This window comes from Tamandua tetradactyla, chromosome 6, assembly GCF_023851605.1.
Source record: "Tamandua tetradactyla isolate mTamTet1 chromosome 6, mTamTet1.pri, whole genome shotgun sequence".
NCBI classification, from domain to species: domain Eukaryota; kingdom Metazoa; phylum Chordata; class Mammalia; order Pilosa; family Myrmecophagidae; genus Tamandua; species Tamandua tetradactyla.
In genome coordinates, this window is record NC_135332.1 from 20,641,010 (window position 1) to 20,667,120 (window position 26,111).

General features: G+C 37.4%; 1 protein-coding gene across 6 annotated transcripts in view; it reads left to right on the forward strand.

The window, feature by feature from the left end:
- Positions 1-26,111, forward strand: part of KANSL1 (KAT8 regulatory NSL complex subunit 1) — a 217,889-nt gene that overhangs the window by 186,629 nt on the left and 5,149 nt on the right. For 5 of the 6 annotated variants that reach the window (XM_077164028.1, XM_077164032.1, XM_077164029.1 and 2 more), the window contains 4 exons: positions 13,829-14,000; positions 22,308-22,490; positions 22,983-23,171; positions 23,510-23,658. In XM_077164028.1, coding sequence (XP_077020143.1) covers positions 13,829-14,000; positions 22,308-22,490; positions 22,983-23,171; positions 23,510-23,658 — 693 coding nt within the window. The remainder of the gene's footprint in view (positions 1-13,828; positions 14,001-22,307; positions 22,491-22,982; positions 23,172-23,509; positions 23,659-26,111) is intronic. The other variant, XM_077164033.1, reaches the window with a different exon arrangement.

Below are 26,111 nucleotides of genomic sequence, written 5' to 3' on the forward strand. Positions count from 1 at the left end.
TGCTGGTGGGAATATATAGTGGTACAGCCACAATGGAAGACTGTTTGGCGGTTCCTTAGGAAACTGAATATCGAGTTGCCCTAGGACCCAGCGATAGCACTACTTGGTACCTACACAGAAGAGCTGAAAGCAATGACACAAACACATTTGCACACCGATGTTCATAGCAGCATTATTCACAATCGCCAAAATTGGAAACAAACGAAATGCCTATCAACAGACAAGTAGATTAACAAAATGTGGTATATACATATGATGGAATATTATGGAGCAGTAAGATGAAATGATGTTCTGAAGCACATGACAAGATGGGTGAGCCTTGAGGACATAATGTTGAGTGAAATAAGCCAGACACAAAAGGATAGTTACTGTATGATTCCACTTTTATGACCATGGTAAATGTAAAATCAGAGCCTTATAATACAGAATATAGGGGATTTAGAGATACATTGAAGCTAGAGATGGGTGAATGGTTAGCTAGTGAGGTTGAACTTCAGTATGGGGGTATAGGGGGGTGGGTGTAGCCTGGGTATGGAGGTTTGAGCCCACAGCTTTTATCCGCTGGCAACAGCCTCCAGGGAGCAGGGCCAGGAGTAATGCTTGGGAGGGGTGCAGAGAATGTGGTTTGGTCAGCAGTTGGGGTGGGGGTGGGCAGCAGGTATGCCTGCTGGGGGTTGGTGGGGCAAGGGTACCTGGAGCGTGGGGAGTGAGTGTGGGTGACCAAGGTTCAGGTGTGTGGGGTGGGGTGAGTCATGAGTCGCGGGTTGTGGGCCTGCACTGGTGAGGGTAGCGCATTCAAGGAATGCAGCTTGGCTTATTTCCTGGTTCTGTAGCCGCATCCATGCACTCCTTTGGGCTCCACGCTTCCACGTTGGGCTTCAGTTTTCTGCTTCTTGGTTTCTCAGCTTTTGCAACTATGGCCACCCTGTGTGGTGCAAAAGGCTCTCCCAGGGTAGTTGCATTCTTGAATCACTGTCTCAGTTGCTCTCCTGTCCCTTCTCTAACTTTTCCTTGGAGCAGGACTGAACTCATTCTAACCTATTCGACCATCTTCCCAAAACTCCCTGCCTTAATAGCATATTATTTTTAATAGCATTTCTTACAAATGGTGTAGCAGTATTCTGGTATGGTTTTAAAATTTCATAGTCTCTGTTGGAGTATGACTATATCATGGGAGGATGGTTCTCTATTAATGTTTGCTTCTGTAGCATTCCTAGTGATTCTCCACCTCTTACAATTGTATCATACTTAAAGGATGAAATTTACATATAGATGTTCTGTAATAAATGTACTCAGATTTTCTATACATATCAGCATAAAGGTGTGATGTGCACAGTTCTAGGCTTCCTAGAGTTAATTCTACCTGTTTAAATTCCAGTGTCATGACATTTGTTTTTTTGTTTTGTTTGCATGGGCAGGCACCAGGAACCAAACCCAGGTCTCTAGCATGGCAGGTGAGAACTCTGTCTGCTGAGCCACTGTGGCCCACCCCAGCATCATAACATTTGTAGTTGAGAACTAAAGAACTAAAATTATTATGAATCAGTATTGAAAGTGAATAATTTGATGTCCAATGAGATATGTTCTTTATTGACAGGGACTTCTGGTGGTAGACCTTGGATATCCACCTATTCTGTACTAGTCATACTCAGAAAGGAACAAGATAATCATAATTCTTTAGAAATTTTACTAATACTTTTTTACTACTAGAAGGATACTCACTGAGAAATCACCCAGTGCCTGGGATGATAATTTCTAAACTTTTATGAGAACATTTTATAATACTTTTTAAAACAAATACAAAATATATTTTGAAGGGGCAAGATAAAAATAAATGGAACAGGGCAGGCCGCGATGCTCAGCAGTCAGAGTTCTTGCCTGCCATGCCTAAGACCCAGTTCCAGTTCCTGGTGCCTGCCCATGTAAATAAATAGATAAACAAAAATAAATAAAATTTAAAAAAAGAATAAATGGAACAGGCTGCTTGGGTGGTTCAGTGCTAGAATGCTTGCCTGCTGTGTTGAAGACCTGGGTTCAATTCCTGGCCCATGCACGGCCTCCCCCCACCCCCAAATAAAAATAAATGGAAGTAGGAGCTTAATACTCTATGTGTTCACTTTAATGGACCTTGCTCAGGAGCTGCTTGTGAAATACACTTGGCCATGATGAAATCATGAAAACCTCTTGAATACTAGCAATGAGTTAGGTTAGGCATTGATTTTCAGGTAAAAATAGAAGCAAAGCATCATAAACTGTTCTCAAGCCAAAATAATTTTCTTACTTTGGATTAATACTGTGATAATAGAGAATGAGGAATAGATCCTTCTTTTGAGATTGGCATTCTTTCATAAGTATTGCCATGGGTTTTTTGTGGAAGTTTCTTCAGAGGGAATTGTTAATCATTACAGTGTTAAGGGAGCATACACTTTCTCCATGTATCTAAATTTTTTGTATCTTCATTCAGTTCTTAAGTGTTCCTTACATTCTTGATTTTTTGTTGTATTGTGAATGAGATATTTTCTTCCCATTTATGTTTTCTCTGTTAGTGTTTATGAATATCACTGGGTTTTAGATCTTTATTTTATAATTGAACAACTTTTTGAATTCTTATTTTAGCATTTTTCAGGTGATTATCTTTAATCTTCCAGGTAAGCTGTCTTATCATCACCAAATAATTTGAGGCCTCTTTATCCACTTACTATATTTCCTTGTCTAGAGTTGCTTTTTCGAAATGTTAAGCAATAATTGGTCAGAGTGAGTCATACTTATCTCATTACTGGCAATACTTATAGTAGTTTACTATTAATTTTTAAATTTTTTTTTATTTTGAGATATTCAGATTTAGAGGACAGTTAAAAATCTACTAACAAACCTCATACAGAGAACACCAACGTACCCCTATCCTCCCCAATACCATATCCACCAATTTTAACATTTTGCCATATTTTCCTTATCGTTCTGTTTGCCCATCTAATTCACCTAACTACCTGTCTGTTTATCTTTTTATCCGTCCATTTTCTGAACACTTGAGTTTAGGAAATTTAACATTGATAGAAAGGTCATAGTCTGTATTCAATTTTTTCATATTTCCCAATAACGTCCTTTTGAACCTTTTTTTCCTGCCTTGTTCAGTCACATCCAGGATCACACACTGCATTTAATTGTCATGACTCTGTAGAAAGTTTTTTTTTTAATTGTGGGAGTATAAGCAACGTGAACTTGCACATCTCAGCTACTCCCAAGCATTACCGTTCAGTGGGATTGATGACATTCACAGTGTTGCAGTACCCTTACCATCTTCCATTATAGAAACTTTTCCATCTCCCCAAACAGAAACCCTTACACCCGTTATGCATTAACTACCCATTTCTCCTGTCCCTCTCATCTTTACTTCCTTCCTCTGTGAGCTTGCATACTCACCAATATTTTCTTTGATGTTACCATGGGGCTTAAATATAGCATCCTAGATCTTGTTTGCTTTCCTTTGACTTAACTTCAAATAGTATGCACAGACTGTCCCTATACTTCTCCATATCCCAACCTTTAAGTAATTCTTGTCACAAATTGTCTATTTATACATTATTATTATATTATTTTATATATATTATAATTTTACAATAATATATAATATATTGTTATACAAATAAACCATTAATTTATTATTACATTTTATGCATTTGCCTTTTGGATCCTTTAGGAAGTAAAGTCTCATTACAACGAAAAACAGAACAGTACTGGTATTTATATTTACCTATGTCATTACTGATACTGGAGCTCTTTATTTCTTCATGCAGCATTGATTGGTTGTATTTATATTTGCCTATGTCATTACTGATACTGGAGCTCTTTATTTCTTCATGCAGCATTGATTGGTTGTATTTATATTTGCCTATGTCATTACTGATACTGGAGCTCTTTATTTCTTCATGCAGCATTGATTGGTTGTCTATTTTGCTTTCCTTTCAACCTACAGAACTCCCTTTAGTTTCTTTAATATCTTCTAGAGACAGTCTAGTGATGCCAGACTTCCTCAGTTTTTTGTTTCTTGGGAATGTTTCAGTCTCTCATTTTTGAAAGATAGTTTTGCCAGATGTAGAATTTTAGAAAGTTATCGCAAGTTTTTGCTTTTAACAGTTTAAATGTCATCTCACTGCTTGTCTCATCCATTTATTTTAGCATTTTGGTTTTCATAGGATTTTTGAAAGATCATAAGAACAGATTCAAGTTTGTTTTCTTTTTTAACCCTCTAAAAAATCTTTTATTTTAATGGGGATTTTATCTCATTCATGTTTATTGTTAAAACATGTATTTATTTGTTTCCTGGTGCCTGCCCACGCAAAAAGTATATATATGTGTGTGTTTAGTTTTCTTTTATCTTATCCCACTATTTTATTTTAATTTTTTTGTCAATAGCTTCCCTTACTTCTGTCTTTGAGTGAACATTTTGAATTTGAGAGGCCTGTGTTTTTCTAAATGTATACAAAAGGATTTCACAGTCATTCATTTTTCCCTTTATATTTTCAGTCTTTATTAAATATTATGTATGGGATTTTTAATTCCCATTATAATATCCTTTCTTTGAAGAATGTGCTATAATTTCTTAGCTTTAAAACCAGATATACAAATGTTATTTAGACTTATTTTGATTATAACTGTTTTCATTTTACACTGACATTCTTTTCTATACCTTCATATCCACATTTTTTTTTGAACTTTCAGTTCTTCAGTGATTAGAGTTCCAAGTAATGTTTTTGCATCCTTTAGCTATCTGAGAATATTCTTGAGTTCATAAATTATCAGTTTGACCATGTGTCAAGTTCTTAGATCATGACCTCTCTCTCATACAACTTTGATCACTTCTGTTGTCTCTTCTTCCCTCCCTCCCTCCCTCCTCCTCTTTTAGTTTTCTTTTCTTTTTTTCTTTGTCTTTGCATAGAATTAAATTAATGTAAATCTTATTTTCATTCCTTTATATAGGTAACCCATTTTTACCTAATCAGGTACATAGAAGTTTTTATCTTTGTTACATCCTTGTATTTAAATATTTCTACTATATATCTAATTTGTTCAGTCTTTTATTTTGTCCTGGGGCAGAGAAAACATATTCTCTATTCTGCACTGTCCATTATGGTATCTCCTATCCACATGAAGCTATTTACCTTTAAGTTAAATAAGATTAAAAATTGAGTACCATAGTCAGTCCTGCCATATTTCAAGTACTCACTTGCCACATGTGAGTAGTGGCTACCATTTGGGCAGCACAAATATAAGAACATTTCCATCCTTGCAGAATTGCAGTGGACAGTGCTATGGAGTTCTTTATTTAGCTCTGTCAAGTTTTCTTCTAGAATAGTTTGGGGTTTTTGGGTTTTGCTTCTCTTAAGTTTTTTGTTGCCGCTATTTGAGTGTATCAGTTATCTCTCTATTACTGTATTCTAGTCTTTGTCTGTAGCATATCATACCTCCTTTGTGACACTGTTGTGCAAATTAAATTAGATATATGAAATAATTAGCGCAGTTTGGGTGTACTTAATAAGCACTTAAATGTTATCTGTTAACTTTCTTCTCATTGTTTTCATATCTCTGGCCCTCTCATAGTGCAAAGGGAAAGATAGTTTTATCTCTCATAGCTTGTTTTAATTTTCTGTGTCATCAATTCTGACCTTTATTTCCTATTAAGTGGATTTGATTTCTGCTAGTGTGGGTTTAGTTTTCTTTTCTGATTTTCCTTTTAGTTTTTTATATTTCCTTTTTGTGTCATCTTGTTGCCCCTTCATCTTATCACGTTACCTTAAATAAGGCCATATTCATTGAAGATGTTAGAAGTTTCTTAAGAATTATTTTACTGGATTTTTGTGATGCATCTTTTTTTCTGAGTTTCTCAGATTTACTTCCTTTTCTCTTGTTCTGTAGTGTTTTATTCGTAAGTCCCCATATCGAGTTTTTTGGGTTTTTCTTTCATTGATCTTTAAAAATAAGTGTATCTGTCCAGACTTTTACATTTGTCTTTAGAAAAATTTAGTAACTGGCCTTTGGTCCTTGTCTCTGCTGCTGGTATGATGGTTGAATCATTTTCTCGATTCTAAATCTGAAAGATAGGTTGATAGCTCCTATTCCCAATCTGATTCCTGGGTTTTAGCAGTGCTCGTATTTAGTATAACTTGGCTCTAAAACAGTTGCACTTCCTTTTACTTCTTTTCCCTGGTTCAGGGTCTCTATACCATTCAATTTATGGTGTAAGAACTTAGTTCACTGTATATGAAAAATCTTCCCAGCTTTACCTGTGTCCCCTCCCCCAATTTTCTTTTTATTTTATAAAATATAATGATGTGGGGTACACTGGTCATTCAGTGGTAGAATGCTCACCTTCCATGCAGGAGACCTGGGTTTGATTATCAGACCATGCACCCAAAAAATAAAAATAAAAAATAATGATGTGACAAATATTTGTACCACCTTAAATGTTAATCGCCTCACATTTTCTGCGTGTGTTTTAAAATACAAAGGATTGTTACAGGTAGAAAAGTTCCTTTTGTTTTCTGTCATCCCCTTTTCTTCCTTCCTTCCCCAGAGCTAACCACTGGGGGATTGGACTGACAGATGTCTGGGGAGGTTAGGAACCTGACATGTGTTCTCTCTTTTTAGTGGGAACTTGGCTCTTCAAGTCTCAAATGTTGTCCCTGAAGCCCTACAAAATCACCAAGAGCTCTGCTTATTTCTCTGTCCCCCAAACGAGGCATTCTACCCTAGCAAAGCCTAGATTCTAAGCAGTCTTTGCAGAATTAGTATATGTCTCCAGGAAAGACTCAGCTGCAGAATGTGAGCTTACCTCTGTAGTTCTTTTCTGTCTGGAATCCTGGCTTTTCAGTACTGTCCTTGCTTTAGCATTTCTCTGATACCTTGAGAATTCTTCTTTAAATCTGTTTTTTCTAGTTCTTGTCAGAAAGTGTTGATTGCTATAAGCTGTCCATTATACCTCTCTGCCTTGTAATTTATTTGTTGAGAAAATTGGATTATTTGCCCCTTATTTTCCTGTGTTCTACATTTTTCTTAGTGTACCCCTGCAGTGTTGTTTTCTTGCCTCTTTGCATATCTAATGGTTTGTTAGCAGGTGCTGGACATTTAATTTTACATGGTTGAAGCACATGCATCATATTATCTTCCTTTAAAGAGGCTTTGTTTTATAGGCAATTAAGTTACTTGAGATTCAGTTTGCCTTCCCCAGGGTTGTTCTTAAGCTTTTTTTAAGGGCAGGTGACCTGCTTAGTAGGTTAGTTCCAGTGCTAAAGCAGGACCTTCTAAGGTCTCTGTTGCATGCCCTATGCCACTCTGGTAGGCTACAATTCAAAAGCTTCCCAGTGTGTGAGCTCTGGGAACCATTCACCTGCTCTTTGGCCTAATGGAGGTTCCATCCTGCATATGTGCTTTGTTAATACTCAGCATAGGCTCAAGGGCATTTCATCAGCATTTCTGGAGCTTTTTTTTTCTAAATAGATTCCTCCTGTCAAGAATTCTGACCTGCGATTTCCAGAGCCGCCTTAGCCTCTATTTTCTCAACTTATTGACACTACTGTTCTCTGCTTGGGATTCCTCTCCCAGTTCTGCAGTCTGGAATGTGCCTAGATTCTAAGCAGTTTTTTACAGAATTAGTGTATGTCCCCAGGAAATGTTCAGCTACAGAATGAAAGCCAGGCAGAAAGCCAGAGCTGAGTTCATCCCATTTGCTCACCGGGATCTCCTGAGGAATCTTGTGCTGACTATTGTCCTCTTTTCTAAATTTGTGGCTAGAGGGTAAATCTTATGGCTGTTATTCCATGGCCAGAAGCAGAAGTCCTGTGGTGTCATTATTTTCTTTTTTATTATAAAATATTCAGACACACAAAGTTGAATAAATTTTACATTGAACAAGCATAGATTCTTCCGTTAACATGTTATTATGTTTGCCTTATTGCATATCCTTCCCTCTCTCCTATCCAACCATGAATCCATCTTATTTGGGGTACATTTCAAGTCTTTGGTTTTCCTCTGTGCCCTGCATTTTCTAGAAACTGGTGATTTCAAAATTCAGCTTTGAATTTTAGGCTGCAAAGTAGACTTAGGTTTGGCATCATAAGGTGCATAATGCCTTGTCTCTTTCTGTTGTCAGTCAGTGGTGATCATTATCTGGACCCGTTATTTCTTTAGGAGTTGAATAATGGTGATATTATACTTCTTTTTTTTTTGCTAGCTAGACCATATAAAAAGAAAGTGATTCCTTTTCAACTATTTGTTAACTCTTAGAGTACCATTTATATAGAAAAAAAGGCATGGTTATTGTTTATTTCCTTTTATTTATGAATTTCAAAATAATAAGTTTCGTTACCATTCTCTATGCTTCTGCCTCCAGTAAGATCTTTGGTGGGGGGGGTGGTTCTATGAACTCAGGTAAACATATTTGGGATATTTCAAGCCATTCTGGTAATTATTTTCTTTAATACTCAAATGTTCATCTTTGGTTAGTGGGATATTCTTCAAGCTTGTTCCTGAGTCCTTTTGATTTTACTACAGTTGTCTTTAAGAGCTTTCCATTATATTTACATATTATTATATTTGCTCAAGCTTGTTCCTGAGTCCTTTTGATTTTATTACAGTTGTCTTTAAGAGCTTTCCGTTATATCTACATATTATTATATTTGCTCATTAGGAATTACTGGAGGTTTGTTTTAATTCTTGCAGGATGGGGTGGTCATAACCTGAATCCCCTGGTTCTCAATGATTTGTCATCCATCTACCTACCACTCACTCCTGGATCTTGTCTGGCAATGTCTGTAGGCCTTTTTGGCTGTGATAAAGTGGGGAAGACTACTTCTTATTAAAAAGTCTAGGGTTGCTTGGAGATAGCTACAGTGCACAGGACAGCCCAAAATGTCAGTTGTGCTGCTGTGAGAAACCCTCCCGTACATTAATTTAGCTAGCATTTGTGTTGCATTTTAACAGTTTATTTAATCATTTTACCTTCCCCAATCCCATGAAATTGGTATTATCAGTCTTTTATTAACAGGTGAGTAAATATGAGAACGTTATATGACTTACAAAGAAACTAGAACTTGAAATCAAGGTCTTTAGTAAAAAACCCCATATTCTTTTTTTCTTCTCCCCCAAAGCAAAAATAGATGTACTTTGTATGATTATAAAAGTATAGAGAATTGAGAGCCCAAACCTAAGTGATTTAATCCTCAAAAAAACTCCTAATAAATAAATCAAATAAGCTCTATTATTAAGGGTGAAGACATTAAGTACTTGTCTAAGGTTATATACAGCTAGTTAGTGGCAGTCAGGGTTCAAAACCAGCCAATCTGTCTCTGTAGCACACATTTTAAACCAGTGTATATTGCCTCACTTCTTTTTCTTTTTCTTTTTTTTAACTTTTTTATTGTATAATATAACATATACAAAGCAAAGAAAGAAAAAAAGTTTTTTAAAAAAAGCAGTAGTTTTCAAAGCACTCTACAAGTAGTTACAGAACAGATCCCAGAGTTTGTCGTGGGCTACCATACCATCATCTCAGATTTTCCCCTCTAGCTTTATTTTTTTTTAATTGAAGCATAATGTTTGTTTTTATGTTTAAATAATTAATTCATTTTGAATTTATTTTGGTGTGAAATAGTACTCCACCCCCCCCCACCCCCCAAATTACTTCATCACTTTTGTTAAGCAATAAACTGCCATATATACTTAGGTCTGCTTCTCTTTCTGTTTAAGTTTCTCTTTTCTGTTCCTTAGCCATTAGCCATTAACAGACTATTTAATTGCTGTAACTTTAAAATATTTTTAATGTTTGTTAGGGCAAATCAAACATTTCTACCTTTGCTAAATCAAAAATTTTTGGCGGAGTGGGCAGGGCAGTTTCCCTCACATTTTTCCAGTTGAGTTTTTAAGATTATCTGTTTAAATCCATTTGCTCCCTTTCCCCCTACACACTTAAACAAAGTTTAGGTTTAAAGATTATAGATTAATTTGTAGAGTTTATTAATATCTTTAAGCTTTGTGCTTAAGATTTCTTGTAATGCTCATTCTAGCATTTTTGTTGTTATGCTCAAAGATAGAATTTTTTTCACTTGTATCTTTATAAAATAAAAGTTTTTTTTTAAGAAGGTAACATTTAGGAAAAAACCTGAAGTGAGAAAGTAACCATGAAGCTAATGGGAGATGAGCCAAGTGCAAAGGCCCATGATCTGGAAGTTTGCCTGCCATGTTGGAGAAATAGCAAGGGCAGAATGAGCTAGGAGAATAGCAGGAAATGAGGTCAGAAAGTGACAGGTGGTAGAGGGTGTTCTGTCTGCCATTTTAAGGACTTTGGCTTTTATTCCTCATGAGTCAGGGAGCCATTGAAGGAAGGGCAAACAGAAATACGAATTAGGCAGTTGAAGAATCTCATGTGAGAAAAAGGTATGGCATGGACAAGGACAGTTGCAGTTGAGGTAGTATGAAGTGGTCAGGTTCATTTAGAAGATAGAGCTATCAGGATTTCATGATTGTATATGGGATAAAGAAGGGAGTTTAGGATGAATCTAAGATTTTAGGACTAAATATCTACAAGTTGGGGAAGATTAGTAGCTCAATTTTGAACATGTTAACTTTGAGATGCCTATTAGACATGTAAGTTGAAAGGTTACAGTAGTAGGCAGGTGATTAAAACAGTCTGTGATTATATTAACTGATTCCTAGCATTCAGTAACCTTTATCCAGGAATAAGCACCCACCTGCTCATGGTTAAGTTGTTCATATTTATTGTGATTTTTTAAAAATATTAATTTATTTCTAAACATGTGTATATAATTTGGCAACTTGTTTTAGTGAAAGTGTGTTTTTTTGTGTGTGTGCTTAGTAAGTATATCTGTAGGATAAAATCTAGTCATGTATTTGTGCAAAGCAGGATACTTAAATTATAAAGCTGTCCAAATTGTCCTCCAAAAGAGTTCCAAGAATTTATCCTTTAATAATAGTGTTAAATATATTGTTAATAACTCCTGGGTTCTATTTATTGATATTTTATAGTTTTCATTTTAAAATGAGATTGGTATTTAAGTTTATATATGTATACCTTTTCCAGGTTTAAAATCGGCATTCTGTTGTTGTTTTAAATGAAATATAGAAGCCTTTCTTTCTTTCACAACACCAGCCATTTAAATTGAATAGAATAATGTTTATACAAATGACTTCATGCAGGAAACAGATTAGTCTGAGCCTTTAAGGTGTGCATATTGTATTTCCTCATTAGATGTATTATAAAATTTTTAAATTTTAGAAATATATAATGAAAAAAATGAAAGTAATAAATAACTATATGCTTTGTGCACATTGCTCTGGTTTTCCTCTCTCTGCATATTATGAATATTTAATTTGGATAATTTTATGGCAAGAGTTTTTTTCCTGTGTTTTTTTTTTTTAATTGTGAAATATAACACATACAAAACAATAAATTTCAAAGTACATTGCAACAAATAGTTATAGAACTGATTTCAGAGTTTGGTGTGGTTTATAGTTCCACAATTTTATGTTTTTCTTCAAACTGCTCCAAGACACTGGAGACTAAAAGCAATATCAAAATTCAGCAGTCATATTCATTTGTTAAATCCTATTTTCTCTGTTATAACTCCTCCTTCTCCTGCGATCTCTCTCCCGATCTTTAGGAGTATTTGGACTATGCCCATTCTAACTTTTTCATGTTGGAAAGGACTGTCGACAATATGGGGTGGGGGGGGTGGATCTATTTGATATTCTGGAGAAACTGGCCCTTCCGGGTTTCAGGACTTAGTTGACCCAGGGAACCCATCTGGAGGTTGTAAGTTTCTGGAAACTTACCCTAGTGCATGGAATCTTTGTAGAATCTTATATAATGTTCCAAGTATTCTTTAGGATTGGCAGGAATGGTTTCGGTTGGGGTTTGGGGTTTGGCAAATTATGATAGGTAGCAATTCTAACTGAAGATTGGGTAAGGGTGACCTCTAGAGTAGCCTCTCAGCTCTATTTGAACTCTCTCAGCCACTGATATCTTATTTGTTACACTTCTTTTTGTCCATCCTAGTTTTGTGTGCTTGCAGTTTTATCTTCATTTAGGTCATTTTGATAGTTTATCTGCTTAATTTGTTTGTTCCTACCCAACCTACACCCCGAGGGGTGGGTATAGGAGGAAAAAAAGGAAAACTCTGTAAAAATAAAGAAAAACTAAAGAACAGCTCTTAAATTTGGCATTTCTTGTATGTGTTTTCTTTTGATAATTTCAGTTTTCATCTTATTCTCTTTTCCTAGTTTTACTTTTTTTCCCAGATTCCTTTTTCTCTGCACCCACTCTGTTGGCTGTTAGCTTAAAGAATTTACTCTGTAGCCATAAAAATAGAATGTTGTTAATTCTCCCATATGGAGAGCTAGTTGATGTCATGGGTTAATTTATGGTGGTAAAGCATCTTCCCATTACAGTTTATTTTTTCTTAATCTTTTTAATATTTAAAATTTTATTGCACTTTTAGATACTAACCAATTGCCTAAATCGCCCCATTTATCTACTGTGTAGTCTATGGTTTTTATCCCTGCCAACATATGCCCCTCTCTTCACCACAAAATGTTACCACCTCAAAGAACTCCTTTACTTGCACACATCTGTGTGTTTGCAAGAAAGGGGCAGCTGGGAAATGTTATACAAACCACATTGTTCTCTTAATTATCTTTCTTAATTATATTACATGTCCTTAAAGGGAAACAGCTTTCAAGAGAAGTCTGTGCTAGAAATAAGAAACTCTAGCAGTTGTTACAGAATTTTTCTAGCAGAGCTTTGATGCTACTGTTTTGTCGTTATTGTGATACTGCCCTTGCTCCTAGCATCCCTTCTCATAGGGATGGTCTACTTTGTTCTACAGGGCTAAACAAGTCCTTTCTTCCAGGACTGTGAGCTTCCCAAATGATTTTATGGGTCATGTTGTGGCCATGTTTAGGCAAGTGCTAGGCTTCTTCCTAACACATTTTAGTTCCTAAATTGTATAGGAAGAATGTTAGAGATCCTGCATTCAGCACAACTTGATATTTCCTCCTCAAATAAAGCATTGTATTGTGAAAAAAATAGTTTTTTACAGAATTGAATTTTCTCAAGACTTATATCATTTCACGCTGGACTTAGCTAGAGAGGTTATTGGTTTTCCTGCACAGATGTGGACAGAGGAAGTTTAATGGAAATAATTGTTATCTCTCTTGAAATTGTATTCTAATGCAAAGGTTATGTATGTGAATCTCACTAAACAAAATTTTTTTTCATTACTTACACATGAACTTTGTAAAAAAAAACAGTGAATTTTAGCTAGAATATTAACTAATGTTCCATATAACCCAGGGAAACTTGCCATCTTGTTTGAGACTACTGGAAAGTCTCGGGGTGGGGAGGGGGTGTGTGAAGAAAAGAGGTGTAATTGGTTTAAACGTTCTTAAGTGGATGCAGGTTGAGAGAAGAGAAACCATGTCCCACTTGGGAATCGGGAGCCAGCTGCTCACTGACAGTTGAAAATTCTCAAGTGGTGAAAATTTGCAGATGTTGGAAGGCTTTCTCTAAAAGCACTTGGGTCTTCAAGTAATCAGGTTTCATTACTGAAAAAAAAAAGTAAATTCCTCACCTTGAAGGGCAGTGTGTAAGAGAAATGGGCATCTTTCACAAATTTTTATTTTTAGAAACTAAGCAAAGATCCAGTTAGCAGTGTCATACAGGTATCTAGAAGAGTTTTCTGAATCTTTGGGGTAATTAGTGGAGAGTTTAATTTTTATGAGATGCTAAATGCTCAGAGTTTTGCTTGGCTTTTCCCAGGTTCATCGGAACAGCATAATACGCTCTGGCTGTGATGTGAATCCCTCTTGCGCACTGTGTGGTTCAGGCAGTGCCAACACCATGCCTCCCGAAATCCACTATGAAGCCCCTCTGTTGGAACGCCTTTCCCAATTGGATTCTTGTATTCACCCAGTTCTAGCATTTCCAGATGGTAAGAAAGTCCACAAAATCCAAAGCCTGATGATTGAGACTTAAAATGGTTCCAGGTAAAACAAAGTGAGCCAAGAACCTGATGCACCCCAGCTTCTCTCAAGTTTTAACTTTCTATCAGAGTATTCTCTTAGAATTTTGCAAATAGGATGCAATAGATCCGCTAGACCCAAGTATACCACTAAAAGATTTCAGCTTGGTGAAAGAGAGAGAGACTTCTCCTTAAGCCTTCAGGTGTCTAGGAGATGTCTGTGTCAATTTCCTCCAGCCATATGCAACCTGGTCCATTTACCCCAGTATATCTTTTAAAAATGTATCATCTATGTGTGCCATGATGTAAAATGTGAAAGTGGATGGGTACCACTGTTTTTTGTGTTGAAGTGTACATTCTCCTGGGATTACATGACGGCTTTCCAGGAAGTACGTAAGCATAGATCTTCAGTGTTACCATGCAGAGTTTTTCTAAAGTTATTCTGCCTGTTAGCCTCCCACTTCTCCTTTCCCACTTACCTTTTAACAGTCACCCTTTTCTCACTTGACAAATCAAAAGGAATTCCTCTTACCTGTATTGAAGTGGATCTTGCCACAACATAAAAGGCCATTTCTAAAAGTTCATAATTCCTGAAAGAGAGTCCTCTGAGAGTTAAATAAAAAATAAATTTGAATTTAAGAATTGAAGATGGAGGTACCATATTTTGTTTAGACTATAACATATAAAACGTTCTGTGTCTTGCCTGTCTTAGAGTAAATATTAAGAGAATTAATAATTGAAGTCAGACTTTATTCCAACTAAAGTCTGATTTACTCAGTAGATTAAATGACAAATTTTTTCCTTAAATTAATTTAGTTAAATATGCCTGCATGCCAGGGTTTTGATTGAAATATTTTTAAAGGAAATATGCACACCATGTAGTATTCTAGAAAATATAGCCTTTACAACTATCTGAATTTATCATTTAAAAAATATTTCAGTTGGATGTGCATAAGCACAAAACATTTGAAACCACTGCTCTAGAACAGACTACAGGAAGTCAGTGCTTTCATAATCAGGATAGGTTTAAATTTTCACGGATCCTCATGATCTCACCCCAGCCTACGAAAGTAAGCATTTCTTCTTAAAAGGCTAAGGTAGTTTATCTATATGTTATGATTTATATTGTGACTGTTTATGTAATTATTGTTTTCCATTACTAAATTTCAAGCTCCCTGACAATAGGGACCATGTTTTGGTTTTTTTTTTTCTTTTCATTTTCTCTCCTTCTTAACACCTCACAGATAGGCTGCAAGTTTTGAAAGGAGAATGTCTGAAACAGGAGTGTTAGGAATCAGAAGAATTACGTGGGATGTGGGTTTACTTGGTGATATGCGTTAAGAAAATAGAGGTTTTAGCACAAGTGTAATATAGACCAGGGGTTGGCTAACTTTTCAAGGGCCAGCTGGTAAATATTTTAAGTTTTATGGACCAACAATCTACTCAGCTCTGCTATTATAACGCAAAAACAGTCATAAGTGATATGTAAATGAATGGGTGTGGCTGCATTCCAGTAAACCTTGAGTTACAAAAACAGACATTACCAACCTCTATCCTAGAGAATCCCCTCTTCTAATTCACAGTGACCAAGCATTGAATGATTAAACATTATGGAATGGCTAAATCATGTAGCTTGTTTCCAAGACCCCATTTGACTGCAGGGTGGGGAGGGGTGCCCTGCCGCGCGTACAGCATGCTTTGGTGCATAGTATTTCCGGCACCACGAGACTTGTAGAAAGAATAGAAAAACTGAGAAAATTTGGAGCATATGAATAGCAAGTTAGTCGGGGTTTAGGTCAAAAGTGGTGGAGCGGTAAATAAACTTTAGAATATAATGAATGGCAAACACAAATATTTTGCTTTGAGCTTTAGATTCCAAAGTCTGGTCATTACCTTGCCATTTGAATTATAGCCCACATAAAAATTATTATTTGTCTAGCATTTTACAGTTTACAGAGCACTTTTCTCATACTATCCCATTTGCTTCTCAATAATCTTGAGATTGTTAATTCAGTTTTCAGCTCAAGAATCAGTTTTAGAGAGGTTTTGGCTAATGTAAAGCTAAATGGTGAAGAAATTTGAATGGATCTAGAATTCAAACCCAGGTCATCTGATGCTAGTCCTTCTCTCACTGTATTCCATGTTCCTTCGCTACCAGATTATTAAGAGAAATCAGAATTCTACCCATTTCAGGACTCTGACTACATACAGAGCCACTAGGAAGACCTAGTGGTCTTCTATCTTCTATCTCAGGATTTCAGTATCAACTTGTAAAGTCTAATATTTGAAGAAAGGCAGGAAAGAATCTTTAAACCTATAGTTGGATTCTGTTAAGACCTGTTTCTTATATGTTACAAAGCAGCTGACAAACATAGTGATCATTCCTTTGTCAGCAGTATTACCAGGTACAGTTGCAGATAGTTTACTCCAATCAGATGTATCTGAATGGCCACATGCCTGTCATCTCCTAATTTCATCACTCTACATCTCTACCAGGAAGCTCCTTTTTCCCTTTTAACACTTTTAATACTTTCTGTCCTGCTGACCACAGGATACCCTTCCCTAGGGATGGGCTCCATCCCATTCCAAGCAACTATCAATAGTAATTAAGAGGAAAGAAAGGAAAGATACGGAGCACCTCTTTCTCCGGTCTTAATCATTTTCATTTTTTTGTCTGCTTCTAAGTACAATTTCTGTCCCGTCCTCCCCTCCACTCTCCCCACTTCCACCCTTCTTTACACACACACACAGCTCCTAACCCTGGCACTAGAATTTGGATGAGTCAATCATTAAATTCACCTGACAAGACTATAGAGGAGAAATGTGTTTACATATTCTACCATCCCAAGTAAGTTCTATGAATGAATTTGTATTAATTATATTTTTGTGGGTTAGCCTGTAGACCTAATCACCATATCTAATATTGCTCCTCTTGGGATAATTTTGCTCTGATACAAACAATTGCCACATGCAAAATATAGTCTTTACAGTAGAACGTTCCCAGGGCCACAAGGATGCCTAACTCTGGAGCACACAGTTTACATTGTATTCGTGAACAGTGCCCCCTGAAGTTTTGAGGTTCCCTATAATATCATTGTGTAGAGTGTTTTCTCTCCCAAATAGGTAACAGTGAAGGCTCGTAGCTCATCATCTGGAGTAAAGTAGTCTTCTAGATCAGGAGATTTAAGATCTCAGATGCCTACAAGAGCCAACCAAGTGACTGACATGAGTGAAAAGAGCTTTGTAGGTACTGGAATGAGCTAGAGAGTTGTGTCCACTTTAAAGAGTTATTTGCTACTCAGGCTCTTGATGTAACTACATAGACCCAGTATTGCTAGATCATCAACTTTTTTTCTTTAAGTAACTAATAATTAAAGTACTATGTGGGCTAAGCCTTTTGTTCCAGATTATGGCCTCTGGTCCGCCCTTTAGCAGCCTCCTCTCTAGAAGGTGTTTGAAGGTGGCAGGATTTCCAACTTTTCATTTTCTTGAAAAGGTTAAATATTATTTTTGTCTCATTCTCTTATTCTTGTGGATGGAAGCATTTATACCAAACCCTGATATGAAAATGGTTGCATTGAATTACTGATCTCTTTAGTCGTTGGATGGGTATTGGAGTTCAATGCCGCACATGCAGAGTTGTTTGACTGTGACATTTTTTCTGTTCTTTGGTCCCATATGGCAATCTTTTTTCCCCTGTGCTTCCTAACCACTTTATGTAGTTGGTTAAGAGTGAGAACCAGCTGTAGCTCTTAATCCTAGAGTTCTTTTGTCTCCCATTTTGACAATCATCCACTTCCATAAATGCCATTAGAGATTATAGAGATTGAGGATATATTCTCTGGTGGACTAGCAGTGAAAGGTAGAGGGATTAAAGTATAATAAGCCATTAGTACTGCAGAAGGGGGGGGGGGTTGTTTCCTGTCATCTTACTTAATCAAGTCGGGTTAATCCTTAGCTGGAAATATAGAGGATATATAACCCCGGGGGTGGGGGTGGGGTGGGAGGGAATGTTAATTTAGGTTTGTAAAAAGGGTTTAATAAGAGCACCACCTGCTGGCCAAGAAGATTTATGCTGTTTTGAGAGAGCTTGCTAGGGTAATTAGCTGTATATGTCATGCTACCACAACTTCCCAGGAGGGGGAGGAAGTGAACATACAAAACACAAGACAGTTTGCTTGAGAAAATAGTGTAAAATAAAGGGCAGAACAGAGGAGTGAATCATGGAATGTTAGGCTTTAGTGGGTCTGAAATCAAGGTCTTTTCATTCACCTTACTCGTTGAGAAAATAGTAATTAAGATGACTTTAGTAATCGGTTCTGTTTTCCTGTTATTTACCTGATCAAGAATCTACTTTCATCTCTGACACTAGCATTCTCACCCCATTGCTTGTACAGGTGAGGAATGTGTGAAATCCTCTAGCTGAATGGATGATTCTTTTGTTTTCCATTTCATATCCTTTTCTTTGCATGCTTTCAGGTCCTGTATCCATTCTTTTTCAGGGTTTTAACTATATGTAGATCCCAGCTGTTATTACTTAGAGCTTGAACTCAAGCCAGTAATTCTTAAGAGACCATTTTTGCTTACTGATTGGGAGATTTAACTGAGTTCCTGTTCACTCTAAGTTGAAAATGGTTAAAAGAAAACACAGCACCCTTCTAGCAAAATCTAGTATCAGCAGCCTGAGCACCTTAAACAGTTTGTTGTTATCCCTAATTGCTTATTCAGAGGGTTTAGAGGGGAAGTTGCGTTTGATTCTGCTTAATATCTCATCTCCAGGGCACAGATGATGCTCTGCAGTTGTGCCAACTTCCATTTCAGAACATTTAATCTGGAAGTGGGGTGGTAGTGGAAAGGTTTTAGTTGAAGAGTCATTGACTCAACATATTTTAAGTTGAGAGGTTCTTAGCAGTTATCTAGTCTAGCAGTAATGAATAGCTTTCCTAACTTGTCCGAAGAATCTCAAGTCTTGATGTATAATGGTAGAGAGTGTTGTGAATGATTACCACATGTGTGCTGGAATGTTATCATTCCTAATCTAGCCTGGCTACCTCATTTTACAGAGAAGCTAAAGCCCAGCTAAGTGATTTGTTCTTCTTTTCTCTTCCTACTCTGTGATAGAACCAGGACATGAATCCAGTCCTACTATTTCCAGATCATTCTTCTTTCCACTATAGGTAGATCTCTCATAGCCCTGTCTTCCCTCTTCCCTGACTTAATTTTCAGGTTTGGAGAGCAGTGACTAGGGAAAATAAAAGTAAAAAAAATAAAATAAAATCCCCATGCTTCTGGAGTCCCGTTACATGTATACTTGGCCTTTGTCTAATAGAAGTAACTCTTCTGCTAGCAAAAGGGAATCCTGGGATATATGGAAAATATTCATGTTTATTCCTTTGCTCTCTTCTGCTTTCTTGAGTTTTTTCTGTACATTCCAATTTAGGCCTGCTTTCAGATTATTCTAGAGGGCTGAGTGCCTCTGGACAATGCTTTATTTCCCACATTTCCTTTTCCCCAAACCCTATGAATTTGGGCAAAGGCTTTTTACCATCAATTTCTGATTGTGGATTAACAGGGCTTTTTTTTTTTTTTTTTTTTTTAAGCAATGTGTGTTCTGAGGGCTGTGATAGGTCACATCTGTTAAGTGTTGGATTAGTATGATTATGGAAAAAATTTTTCAGGTATTGTATCTCAACATTTAGACATGTAGCAATTATTATTATCCTTCAAACTTTGTTTTCCCAACTTATTTCACTCCCATAAAGGCCAGTGGTCTATCCTCACAGAGAACTGAAAGATAATGTCTGTGGTACTGCAGCTGTACACTCCTTAGGGAGGGTCATCCCTGAGGATAGGGACTATTTTGTTCACTCAGTGATATATGCATTCCAGTCCTGAAAAGCCTACTTACTAAGTGTGCCATGAATTTCTGGCCTCTGTACTATAGGAAAGAGTGTTTATAGTTTTTTTTACACTTCAGCGCTCAGTAACCGGTATTTTCCATTTCCTTGGGGATAATTTGAGAAGCATCAGACTCCACTTCAGGATCAGGCCTATCCATCCCCCAGGCTAGAGAGTATTTAATGTTGTGTTGGCTAAATGTGAATTTCAGGATTGTACAAATCTGAATTTGAATGTTGACTGTAACTTATTAAACTATGTGGCCTTGGACAGTTCCCCTCTGAGCCTGTTTCCTATCTTTTAAATGTGGGTAAAGATGCTAACATGGAATTCTTGTGAAGATTAAGTGCTACACGAGTGATACTGTACACAGACAAAGCCTCACACATTTACCAAGTTCAGTAAATGTTAATTTATTCCTTTCCTCCCTTGCCCCCCACCCCCAGCTCAGACTGAACCACATCCTCTACCTTCCCTGGGGGCCAAAATCCCATGAAAATTCAGAAAATATATTACATAGAACAAATCTGTAGTCTGCTGGAAAAGAAGGGGAGTTTTTTCTATCATTGATTAGAATTTGGAGTTGTTTTTGAAAGGTAGAAAGCAGAAAGAATGACTGAAATAATTAAACTATATAAGCATATTACCCAAAGCACATGCAGGAGTAAACTCTGGAGCTATTTAGGGGGAGGTTCTTCAACCAGAATTGAAAGGCACAAAGTAGGACTGGAACTTGGACATAATATTTGGGTGGTAAATTTGGACTTATTTTGGAATAGCTAGGTTGAATTTCCTATCTCATATCTCTTCCCTACCAGTGTGTCTGCTACCAAGCATTGGTGGTTGAATCTTCCCTAAGGCAGTGGGTATGGTCTCAGAATGGGTTACTGATTACCAAGATGAACTGGGAACTGAAGGAAAATGTACTTGTCTTCAGATTAAAAAGGAACCTGTAATGTTTTGCAGAACCTTGAAAAAAAACCCACACCTATATCATGGTGGTAAAATTTCAGAATATTGAGGATAAAAGAAAACTCTCATAGCTTCAAATTGCCTCTAGAGGTCTTAGCCAGAGTAATAGGGGCAGAAAGTACAAATAAATTTTTAAAAAATACATATTGGAAAGGAAGACGTAAAACAGTTTGTTTGTAGATGACGAGTCAACAAAAAAGTTGCTGTAACCATTGAGTTTAGCAAGATCACAGGATAAATGGTGAAATATACAAAAATCTATTGTCTTTCTGTGTACTAACAATGAACAACTAGAAATGAAAAATTGTTATTTGTAGCATCAGTAAAAAAACATAAAATACTTAAGAATAAATTTAACAAGATAAATATAAGATCCATACAATGAAAACTACCAAACATTGCTGAGAGAAATTAAAGAGAGCCTAAATAAATGGGAAAATATTTATCATATACATGGATTGAAAGACTCAGTATTATTAAAATGACAGTTCTCCCCAAATTGATCTGTAGATTCAATGTTGTGCCACAACAGAGTTGTTTTTGGTGGTGGTGTTTTTCCTTCTCCAAAAACTTAAAAGAAGGAAACAGACCTTGAATACAAGTAAATAAAAATCAGATTCCCTCTTACCTGCAGCATTGGTTGTTTGCATACAATGAAAGAATAGTTTCAAAGTTCTGAGAGAAAAATGATTTTAAATCTAGAATTTCTTTTTCTATAGAAATTACTCAAGGACTTATTCTTACAAAAAAATAAAAAATGAATTTAAGAAAATGGAAGATACAAGATATAATAAACAGAAGTAAAAACTATAAATGTCTAAAAGATTGTTGACTGAAAGAACTCATGTAATCTCGAGATGGTGACGTCGAGACGAAGGAGGGGAGTGATTTGTATCATTCTTGGGAGCAGGATGTAGCACCCAATTCAGTCCCTGGTATATAGTAAATTTTAATAGATATTTGTTAATGAATAAATCCTGATTAACTCTATATTGATATGATAGATAAAAGTAAGCTTAAATTTGCTTTAAAGTTCTTGAATAGAAACTGGGTGTGTATCAGTCTTCCAAACCAATCAGGTCAAACTTGGTGGAATACATGAAACAAAAGAAAGTTCATCAATCTAACAAAAGATGTTTTGAATATATAGATATATACTTTAACTTGAAAATAAAATAAAGGTAAAGTGATTTGTTTGTAAAGACCTTATAAATCGATCTTCCAAATGACAGTGGTGGCTTGTCTGACTGGTTCATCACTCCACTGGGCAAATAAGAGAGGGGTATAATGTAGTTCTTGACCACTGTAGAGTCAGAGTTGCAGCTGAGCAGACTTCATTTCATAAGAGAGCAGCCTAGAGGCCAGGTGTTTGGACTAACTTGCAGTGTTGTTTTGTGTTTCTTGCAGATGTTCCCACAAGCCTGCACTTACAGAGCATGCTGAAATCTCAGTGGCAGAACAAGCCTTTTGACAAAATCAAACCTCCCAAAAAGTTTTCACTTAAGCACAGGGCACCCATGCCAGGCGGTCTGCCAGATCCAACTCGTAAAGACAGGCACAAGTTGGTCAACTCCTTTCTAACAACAGCCAGTAAGTTTTAGGGGACTGGGGAGTCCTCCAATTATCTCTCTGTTCTTTTTATATTCTCCGTGTACTGGTTTGCTGTGGCAGTATGTCAGCATTGGGAACCACCATTGACTGATAGAAATTCAGCTCACAGTCTACTTTTCCTGCCTCTCTTGAATGCTCTCAAATGGGCTTTGACAATCCTAGACACTATGTATCTTGGGGAAGGATGCAGAATGCTTAATTGAACACCCAACAGAGGCAGGACATTAGGTCCATCTGTTGGCAAGCTGTCTTCGGTAGCCTCGTGTGATATTTCCCTGGTTGAAGGCTACGTGGGCTCCCTGTACCTGTCTTGGCCATTGTGCTGTTTGTTCAAAGCTTCAGTCCCAGAGGATTGTTCTGTTGCCCTGGGTGTAAAGCATTGGCTTAGCGAGAACCCAAGAACTCAGATCTCAGATAAGAAAAGATTTGAGAGAAGATATTTCACAGCTCTTTTTCTGTTCCCCTCTTCAGAGCTGTCCCACCACCAAACCCGGCCTGACAGGACCCACAGACAGCACTTAGACGATGTGGGGGTCGTGCCCATGGTGGAGCGAGTGACAGCGCCCAAAGCAGAGCGCTTGCTCAACCCACCGCCACCCGTGCATGACCCAAATCACAGCAAAATGAGATTGCGAGACCATTCATCTGAGAGAAGTGAAGGTAGGGTCAGGCCCTGCACCTCTACCTGCATTTGTGCCAGTTCAGGGCTTTCTGGGGCAGCCTGGTCTTCTCTTAATTGCCCCCAGCTTTGTCCTTCGCTTTCTAGGAAGGCAGAATGGGGGGAACCTACTGCTTCTAAATGCAGGTCACTTCTTACTGCTATAGCAACCTCTGCCCAGCCCCCTATTTCCCATCAACCAGTATGCTCCACCTTTTTATCCTCTAGGCTTAGAAAGCATTTTTGCCTTTAGTGTGTGTTGCTGGCATTTCTAGCTTGTGCTAGAAGTAGAAATGGTTAAGAACCATGTATTCCTCTCTTTTTCTATTGACTTCTGCAGTGTTGAAGCATCACACAGACATGAGCAGTTCAAGCTATTTGGTGGCCACCCATCATCCACCACACAGTCCCTTGGTGCGACAGCTCTCCACCTCATCAGACACCTCTGCACCTACCAGCTCTAGTTCACAGGTTACAGCCAGCACATCTGTAAGTACCTGAGTAGAGATAGTTGGATATCCTCTGTCCAGGTTATAGGTCATTCTGGGGCTCTGGAGGACAGTGTAGAGGGTGGGCTCTGAGGCCTAGGGCAGTTACGGAAACTGAAGTCATCATGATATAAATGTAATTTTTAGGTCAGATGTGTTGTTTTCTTTGAATTATTTTTTCATAATAGAAATGTGTCTATGTTGAGCCATCCCTACAAAGCTTGATACAGAGACAAACTCTTAAGGTGTTCAGTAACTGTTCAAGATCTATGGGACTAAGTTTCACATAGGACTCTATAATAGCATGGCCTTTTAGTCCAAAAAGGAAACATGAAAGGAAGGATGGAGGAAAGATCTCTGGTCATTGGAGGGAGCAGATCAAAGGCAATATTTGATTTCCTTGCTTTTTATTCTACTGGCAAATGGAACTGGAATACTGAGAATAAACATTGGGTGTTGAAATGTTTGGAAGGGAGACAGCAAAGCCCATTTTATTTTGATGTACAGAGCAGAATTGCAGATTGAACAGGCCACCCTAACAGTACCTATATGTGGTGGTCTTGTCATGGTAGGCCATTTGGACTCTCCCTGCCCGCCCCCCCCCCCACCCCCAGCTTCTACAGTACCACACTCCATCCAGAATGGTATTTGCTCAGTCATTTCATTCACACCTTCCCATTAATTTCATTTTAGAGTTATAATCCCTCAAGATGTTTTTATATACCTGTGATGGCTTTGGTTCCACTAAAGCATCCTTTGTATAATAATTGTAACAGTAATAGTAGTATTAAGCTGTTGGTAGCTATAATGTTTATAGAGCACTTAACTATATGCCAGTGCTAATTGCTTTACCTGTTTAATTCAGTAGTACCCTTTGAGGTGTGGGTGATAGGGATTCCCATTTTGTAGGCAGGGAAAACTGAGGCTTTCCAAAGTTAAAGAAATTACATAAGATGAAGCAGCTGGCGAGTTTTATAATTGTGGTTCAAACCAGGCTGAGCCAGCTCTTTTGCCATTACACTACACCTATAAGCCTGGTATTGGGGCATTGCAGAGGGGGTTTATGCCAGTGCTTTGATAGTCCTGTCAGAGCTTAGGTCAAGGAACTTCTAAGCCCACAAAATATGCTGACTAGACTCTTAGAATCAGGTAGAAACTCACATTATTCTCTCTTTTGTCTTAAAAAATCAGGCAGTCTTTTCTACATGGCTTCCTTTTTCCTCCCCGTTTGTTCACCTCCCACACAAATTTTGTCTAAATGTGTTTGTAGTGTCCCTCACACCAGAAAAGGGTCTCATATGATCAGAAGATATAAAAGAAAGTGTAAGGGTACATAGGTTGACTCAGTGGTAGAATGCTCGCCTTCCATGCGGGAGACCCAGGTTTAATTCCCAGACCATGTACTCCCCAAAAAAGTCTAATTCTGATAGAAAATCTGAACTCTAAGATCCAAGACTTAGTGAGTCCTCCAGTACTTTTCTCACCTGCCAGCCCTTCTTTGTCTGGAGAATGTTATCTTAGGACTGGATCATTTGAATTTTTACTTATTATTGAGTACAAATTTTGCCTGTAGCACTATGCTGATACTTCAGGCTTTCATTACCAACTTCTTCAAGAGATTGAAATGTATTTAAAAGTAGGAGTGACAAGCCAGATTTCCTGAAATTAAGAAGGAAAACTAGAGAACACAAGAGAAATTGAGTGAGGAGAAAGGGATGGTTTGTAGCAGTGCTTCACAAAAGCTAGTGACCACATCAGAATCACCTAATAAGTGACTTAAATATATATATATATATATCCCTGAAGAGTCTGATTTATTGTCAGAGAGGAGATGCTAGAACCTTTTTTTTTCTTTCTTTACCATTCTTGATAGTACTTCTGATGTACCACTAGGTTTAGGCACAAATTTCCATTCTCATTTCCTGCTATCTACCTCTGGCTCTAAACAGGAAAGAATTTCTGTCCAGCCCCAGCAGAGATGTAGCAATGGCAGAGGCCTTTCGGTATGAAGTCATTATTTCTCAGCTACAGAACTAAGCCAGGCAGATTTGTAAAACTCTTCAGCCATTTTGGTTAACCAAATGTATGAGGTTAATAACAATCTGTTATTTGACAGAGAAGGAAACTGAGGTAAAAAGTACATTTTGATCACCTGAAATTATGACAGCAGATGAAATCCTGGCCCAGGAGGCCTGACTTTTAATAGTTTCTGAGAATTTCCTGAAATGATGGGATGAATAAATCATTTATCACCCAGGAACGGAGGGGAGTGCTTAGTTGTACAGAACAGTCTTTCTCATCTTTCTTCACCAGCTCCTCTCCCGTGAGCTGTCCTCACTTGGTGATTTGGGTTTGTGTGCAGCCCTTTAGGTGTTTCAGCTGTATGGTCGTCATGGCAACATGTTTGTCATCTCACTGTTTCCCTCTGGCCTCTAACAGCTCAGTTGCCAGTCT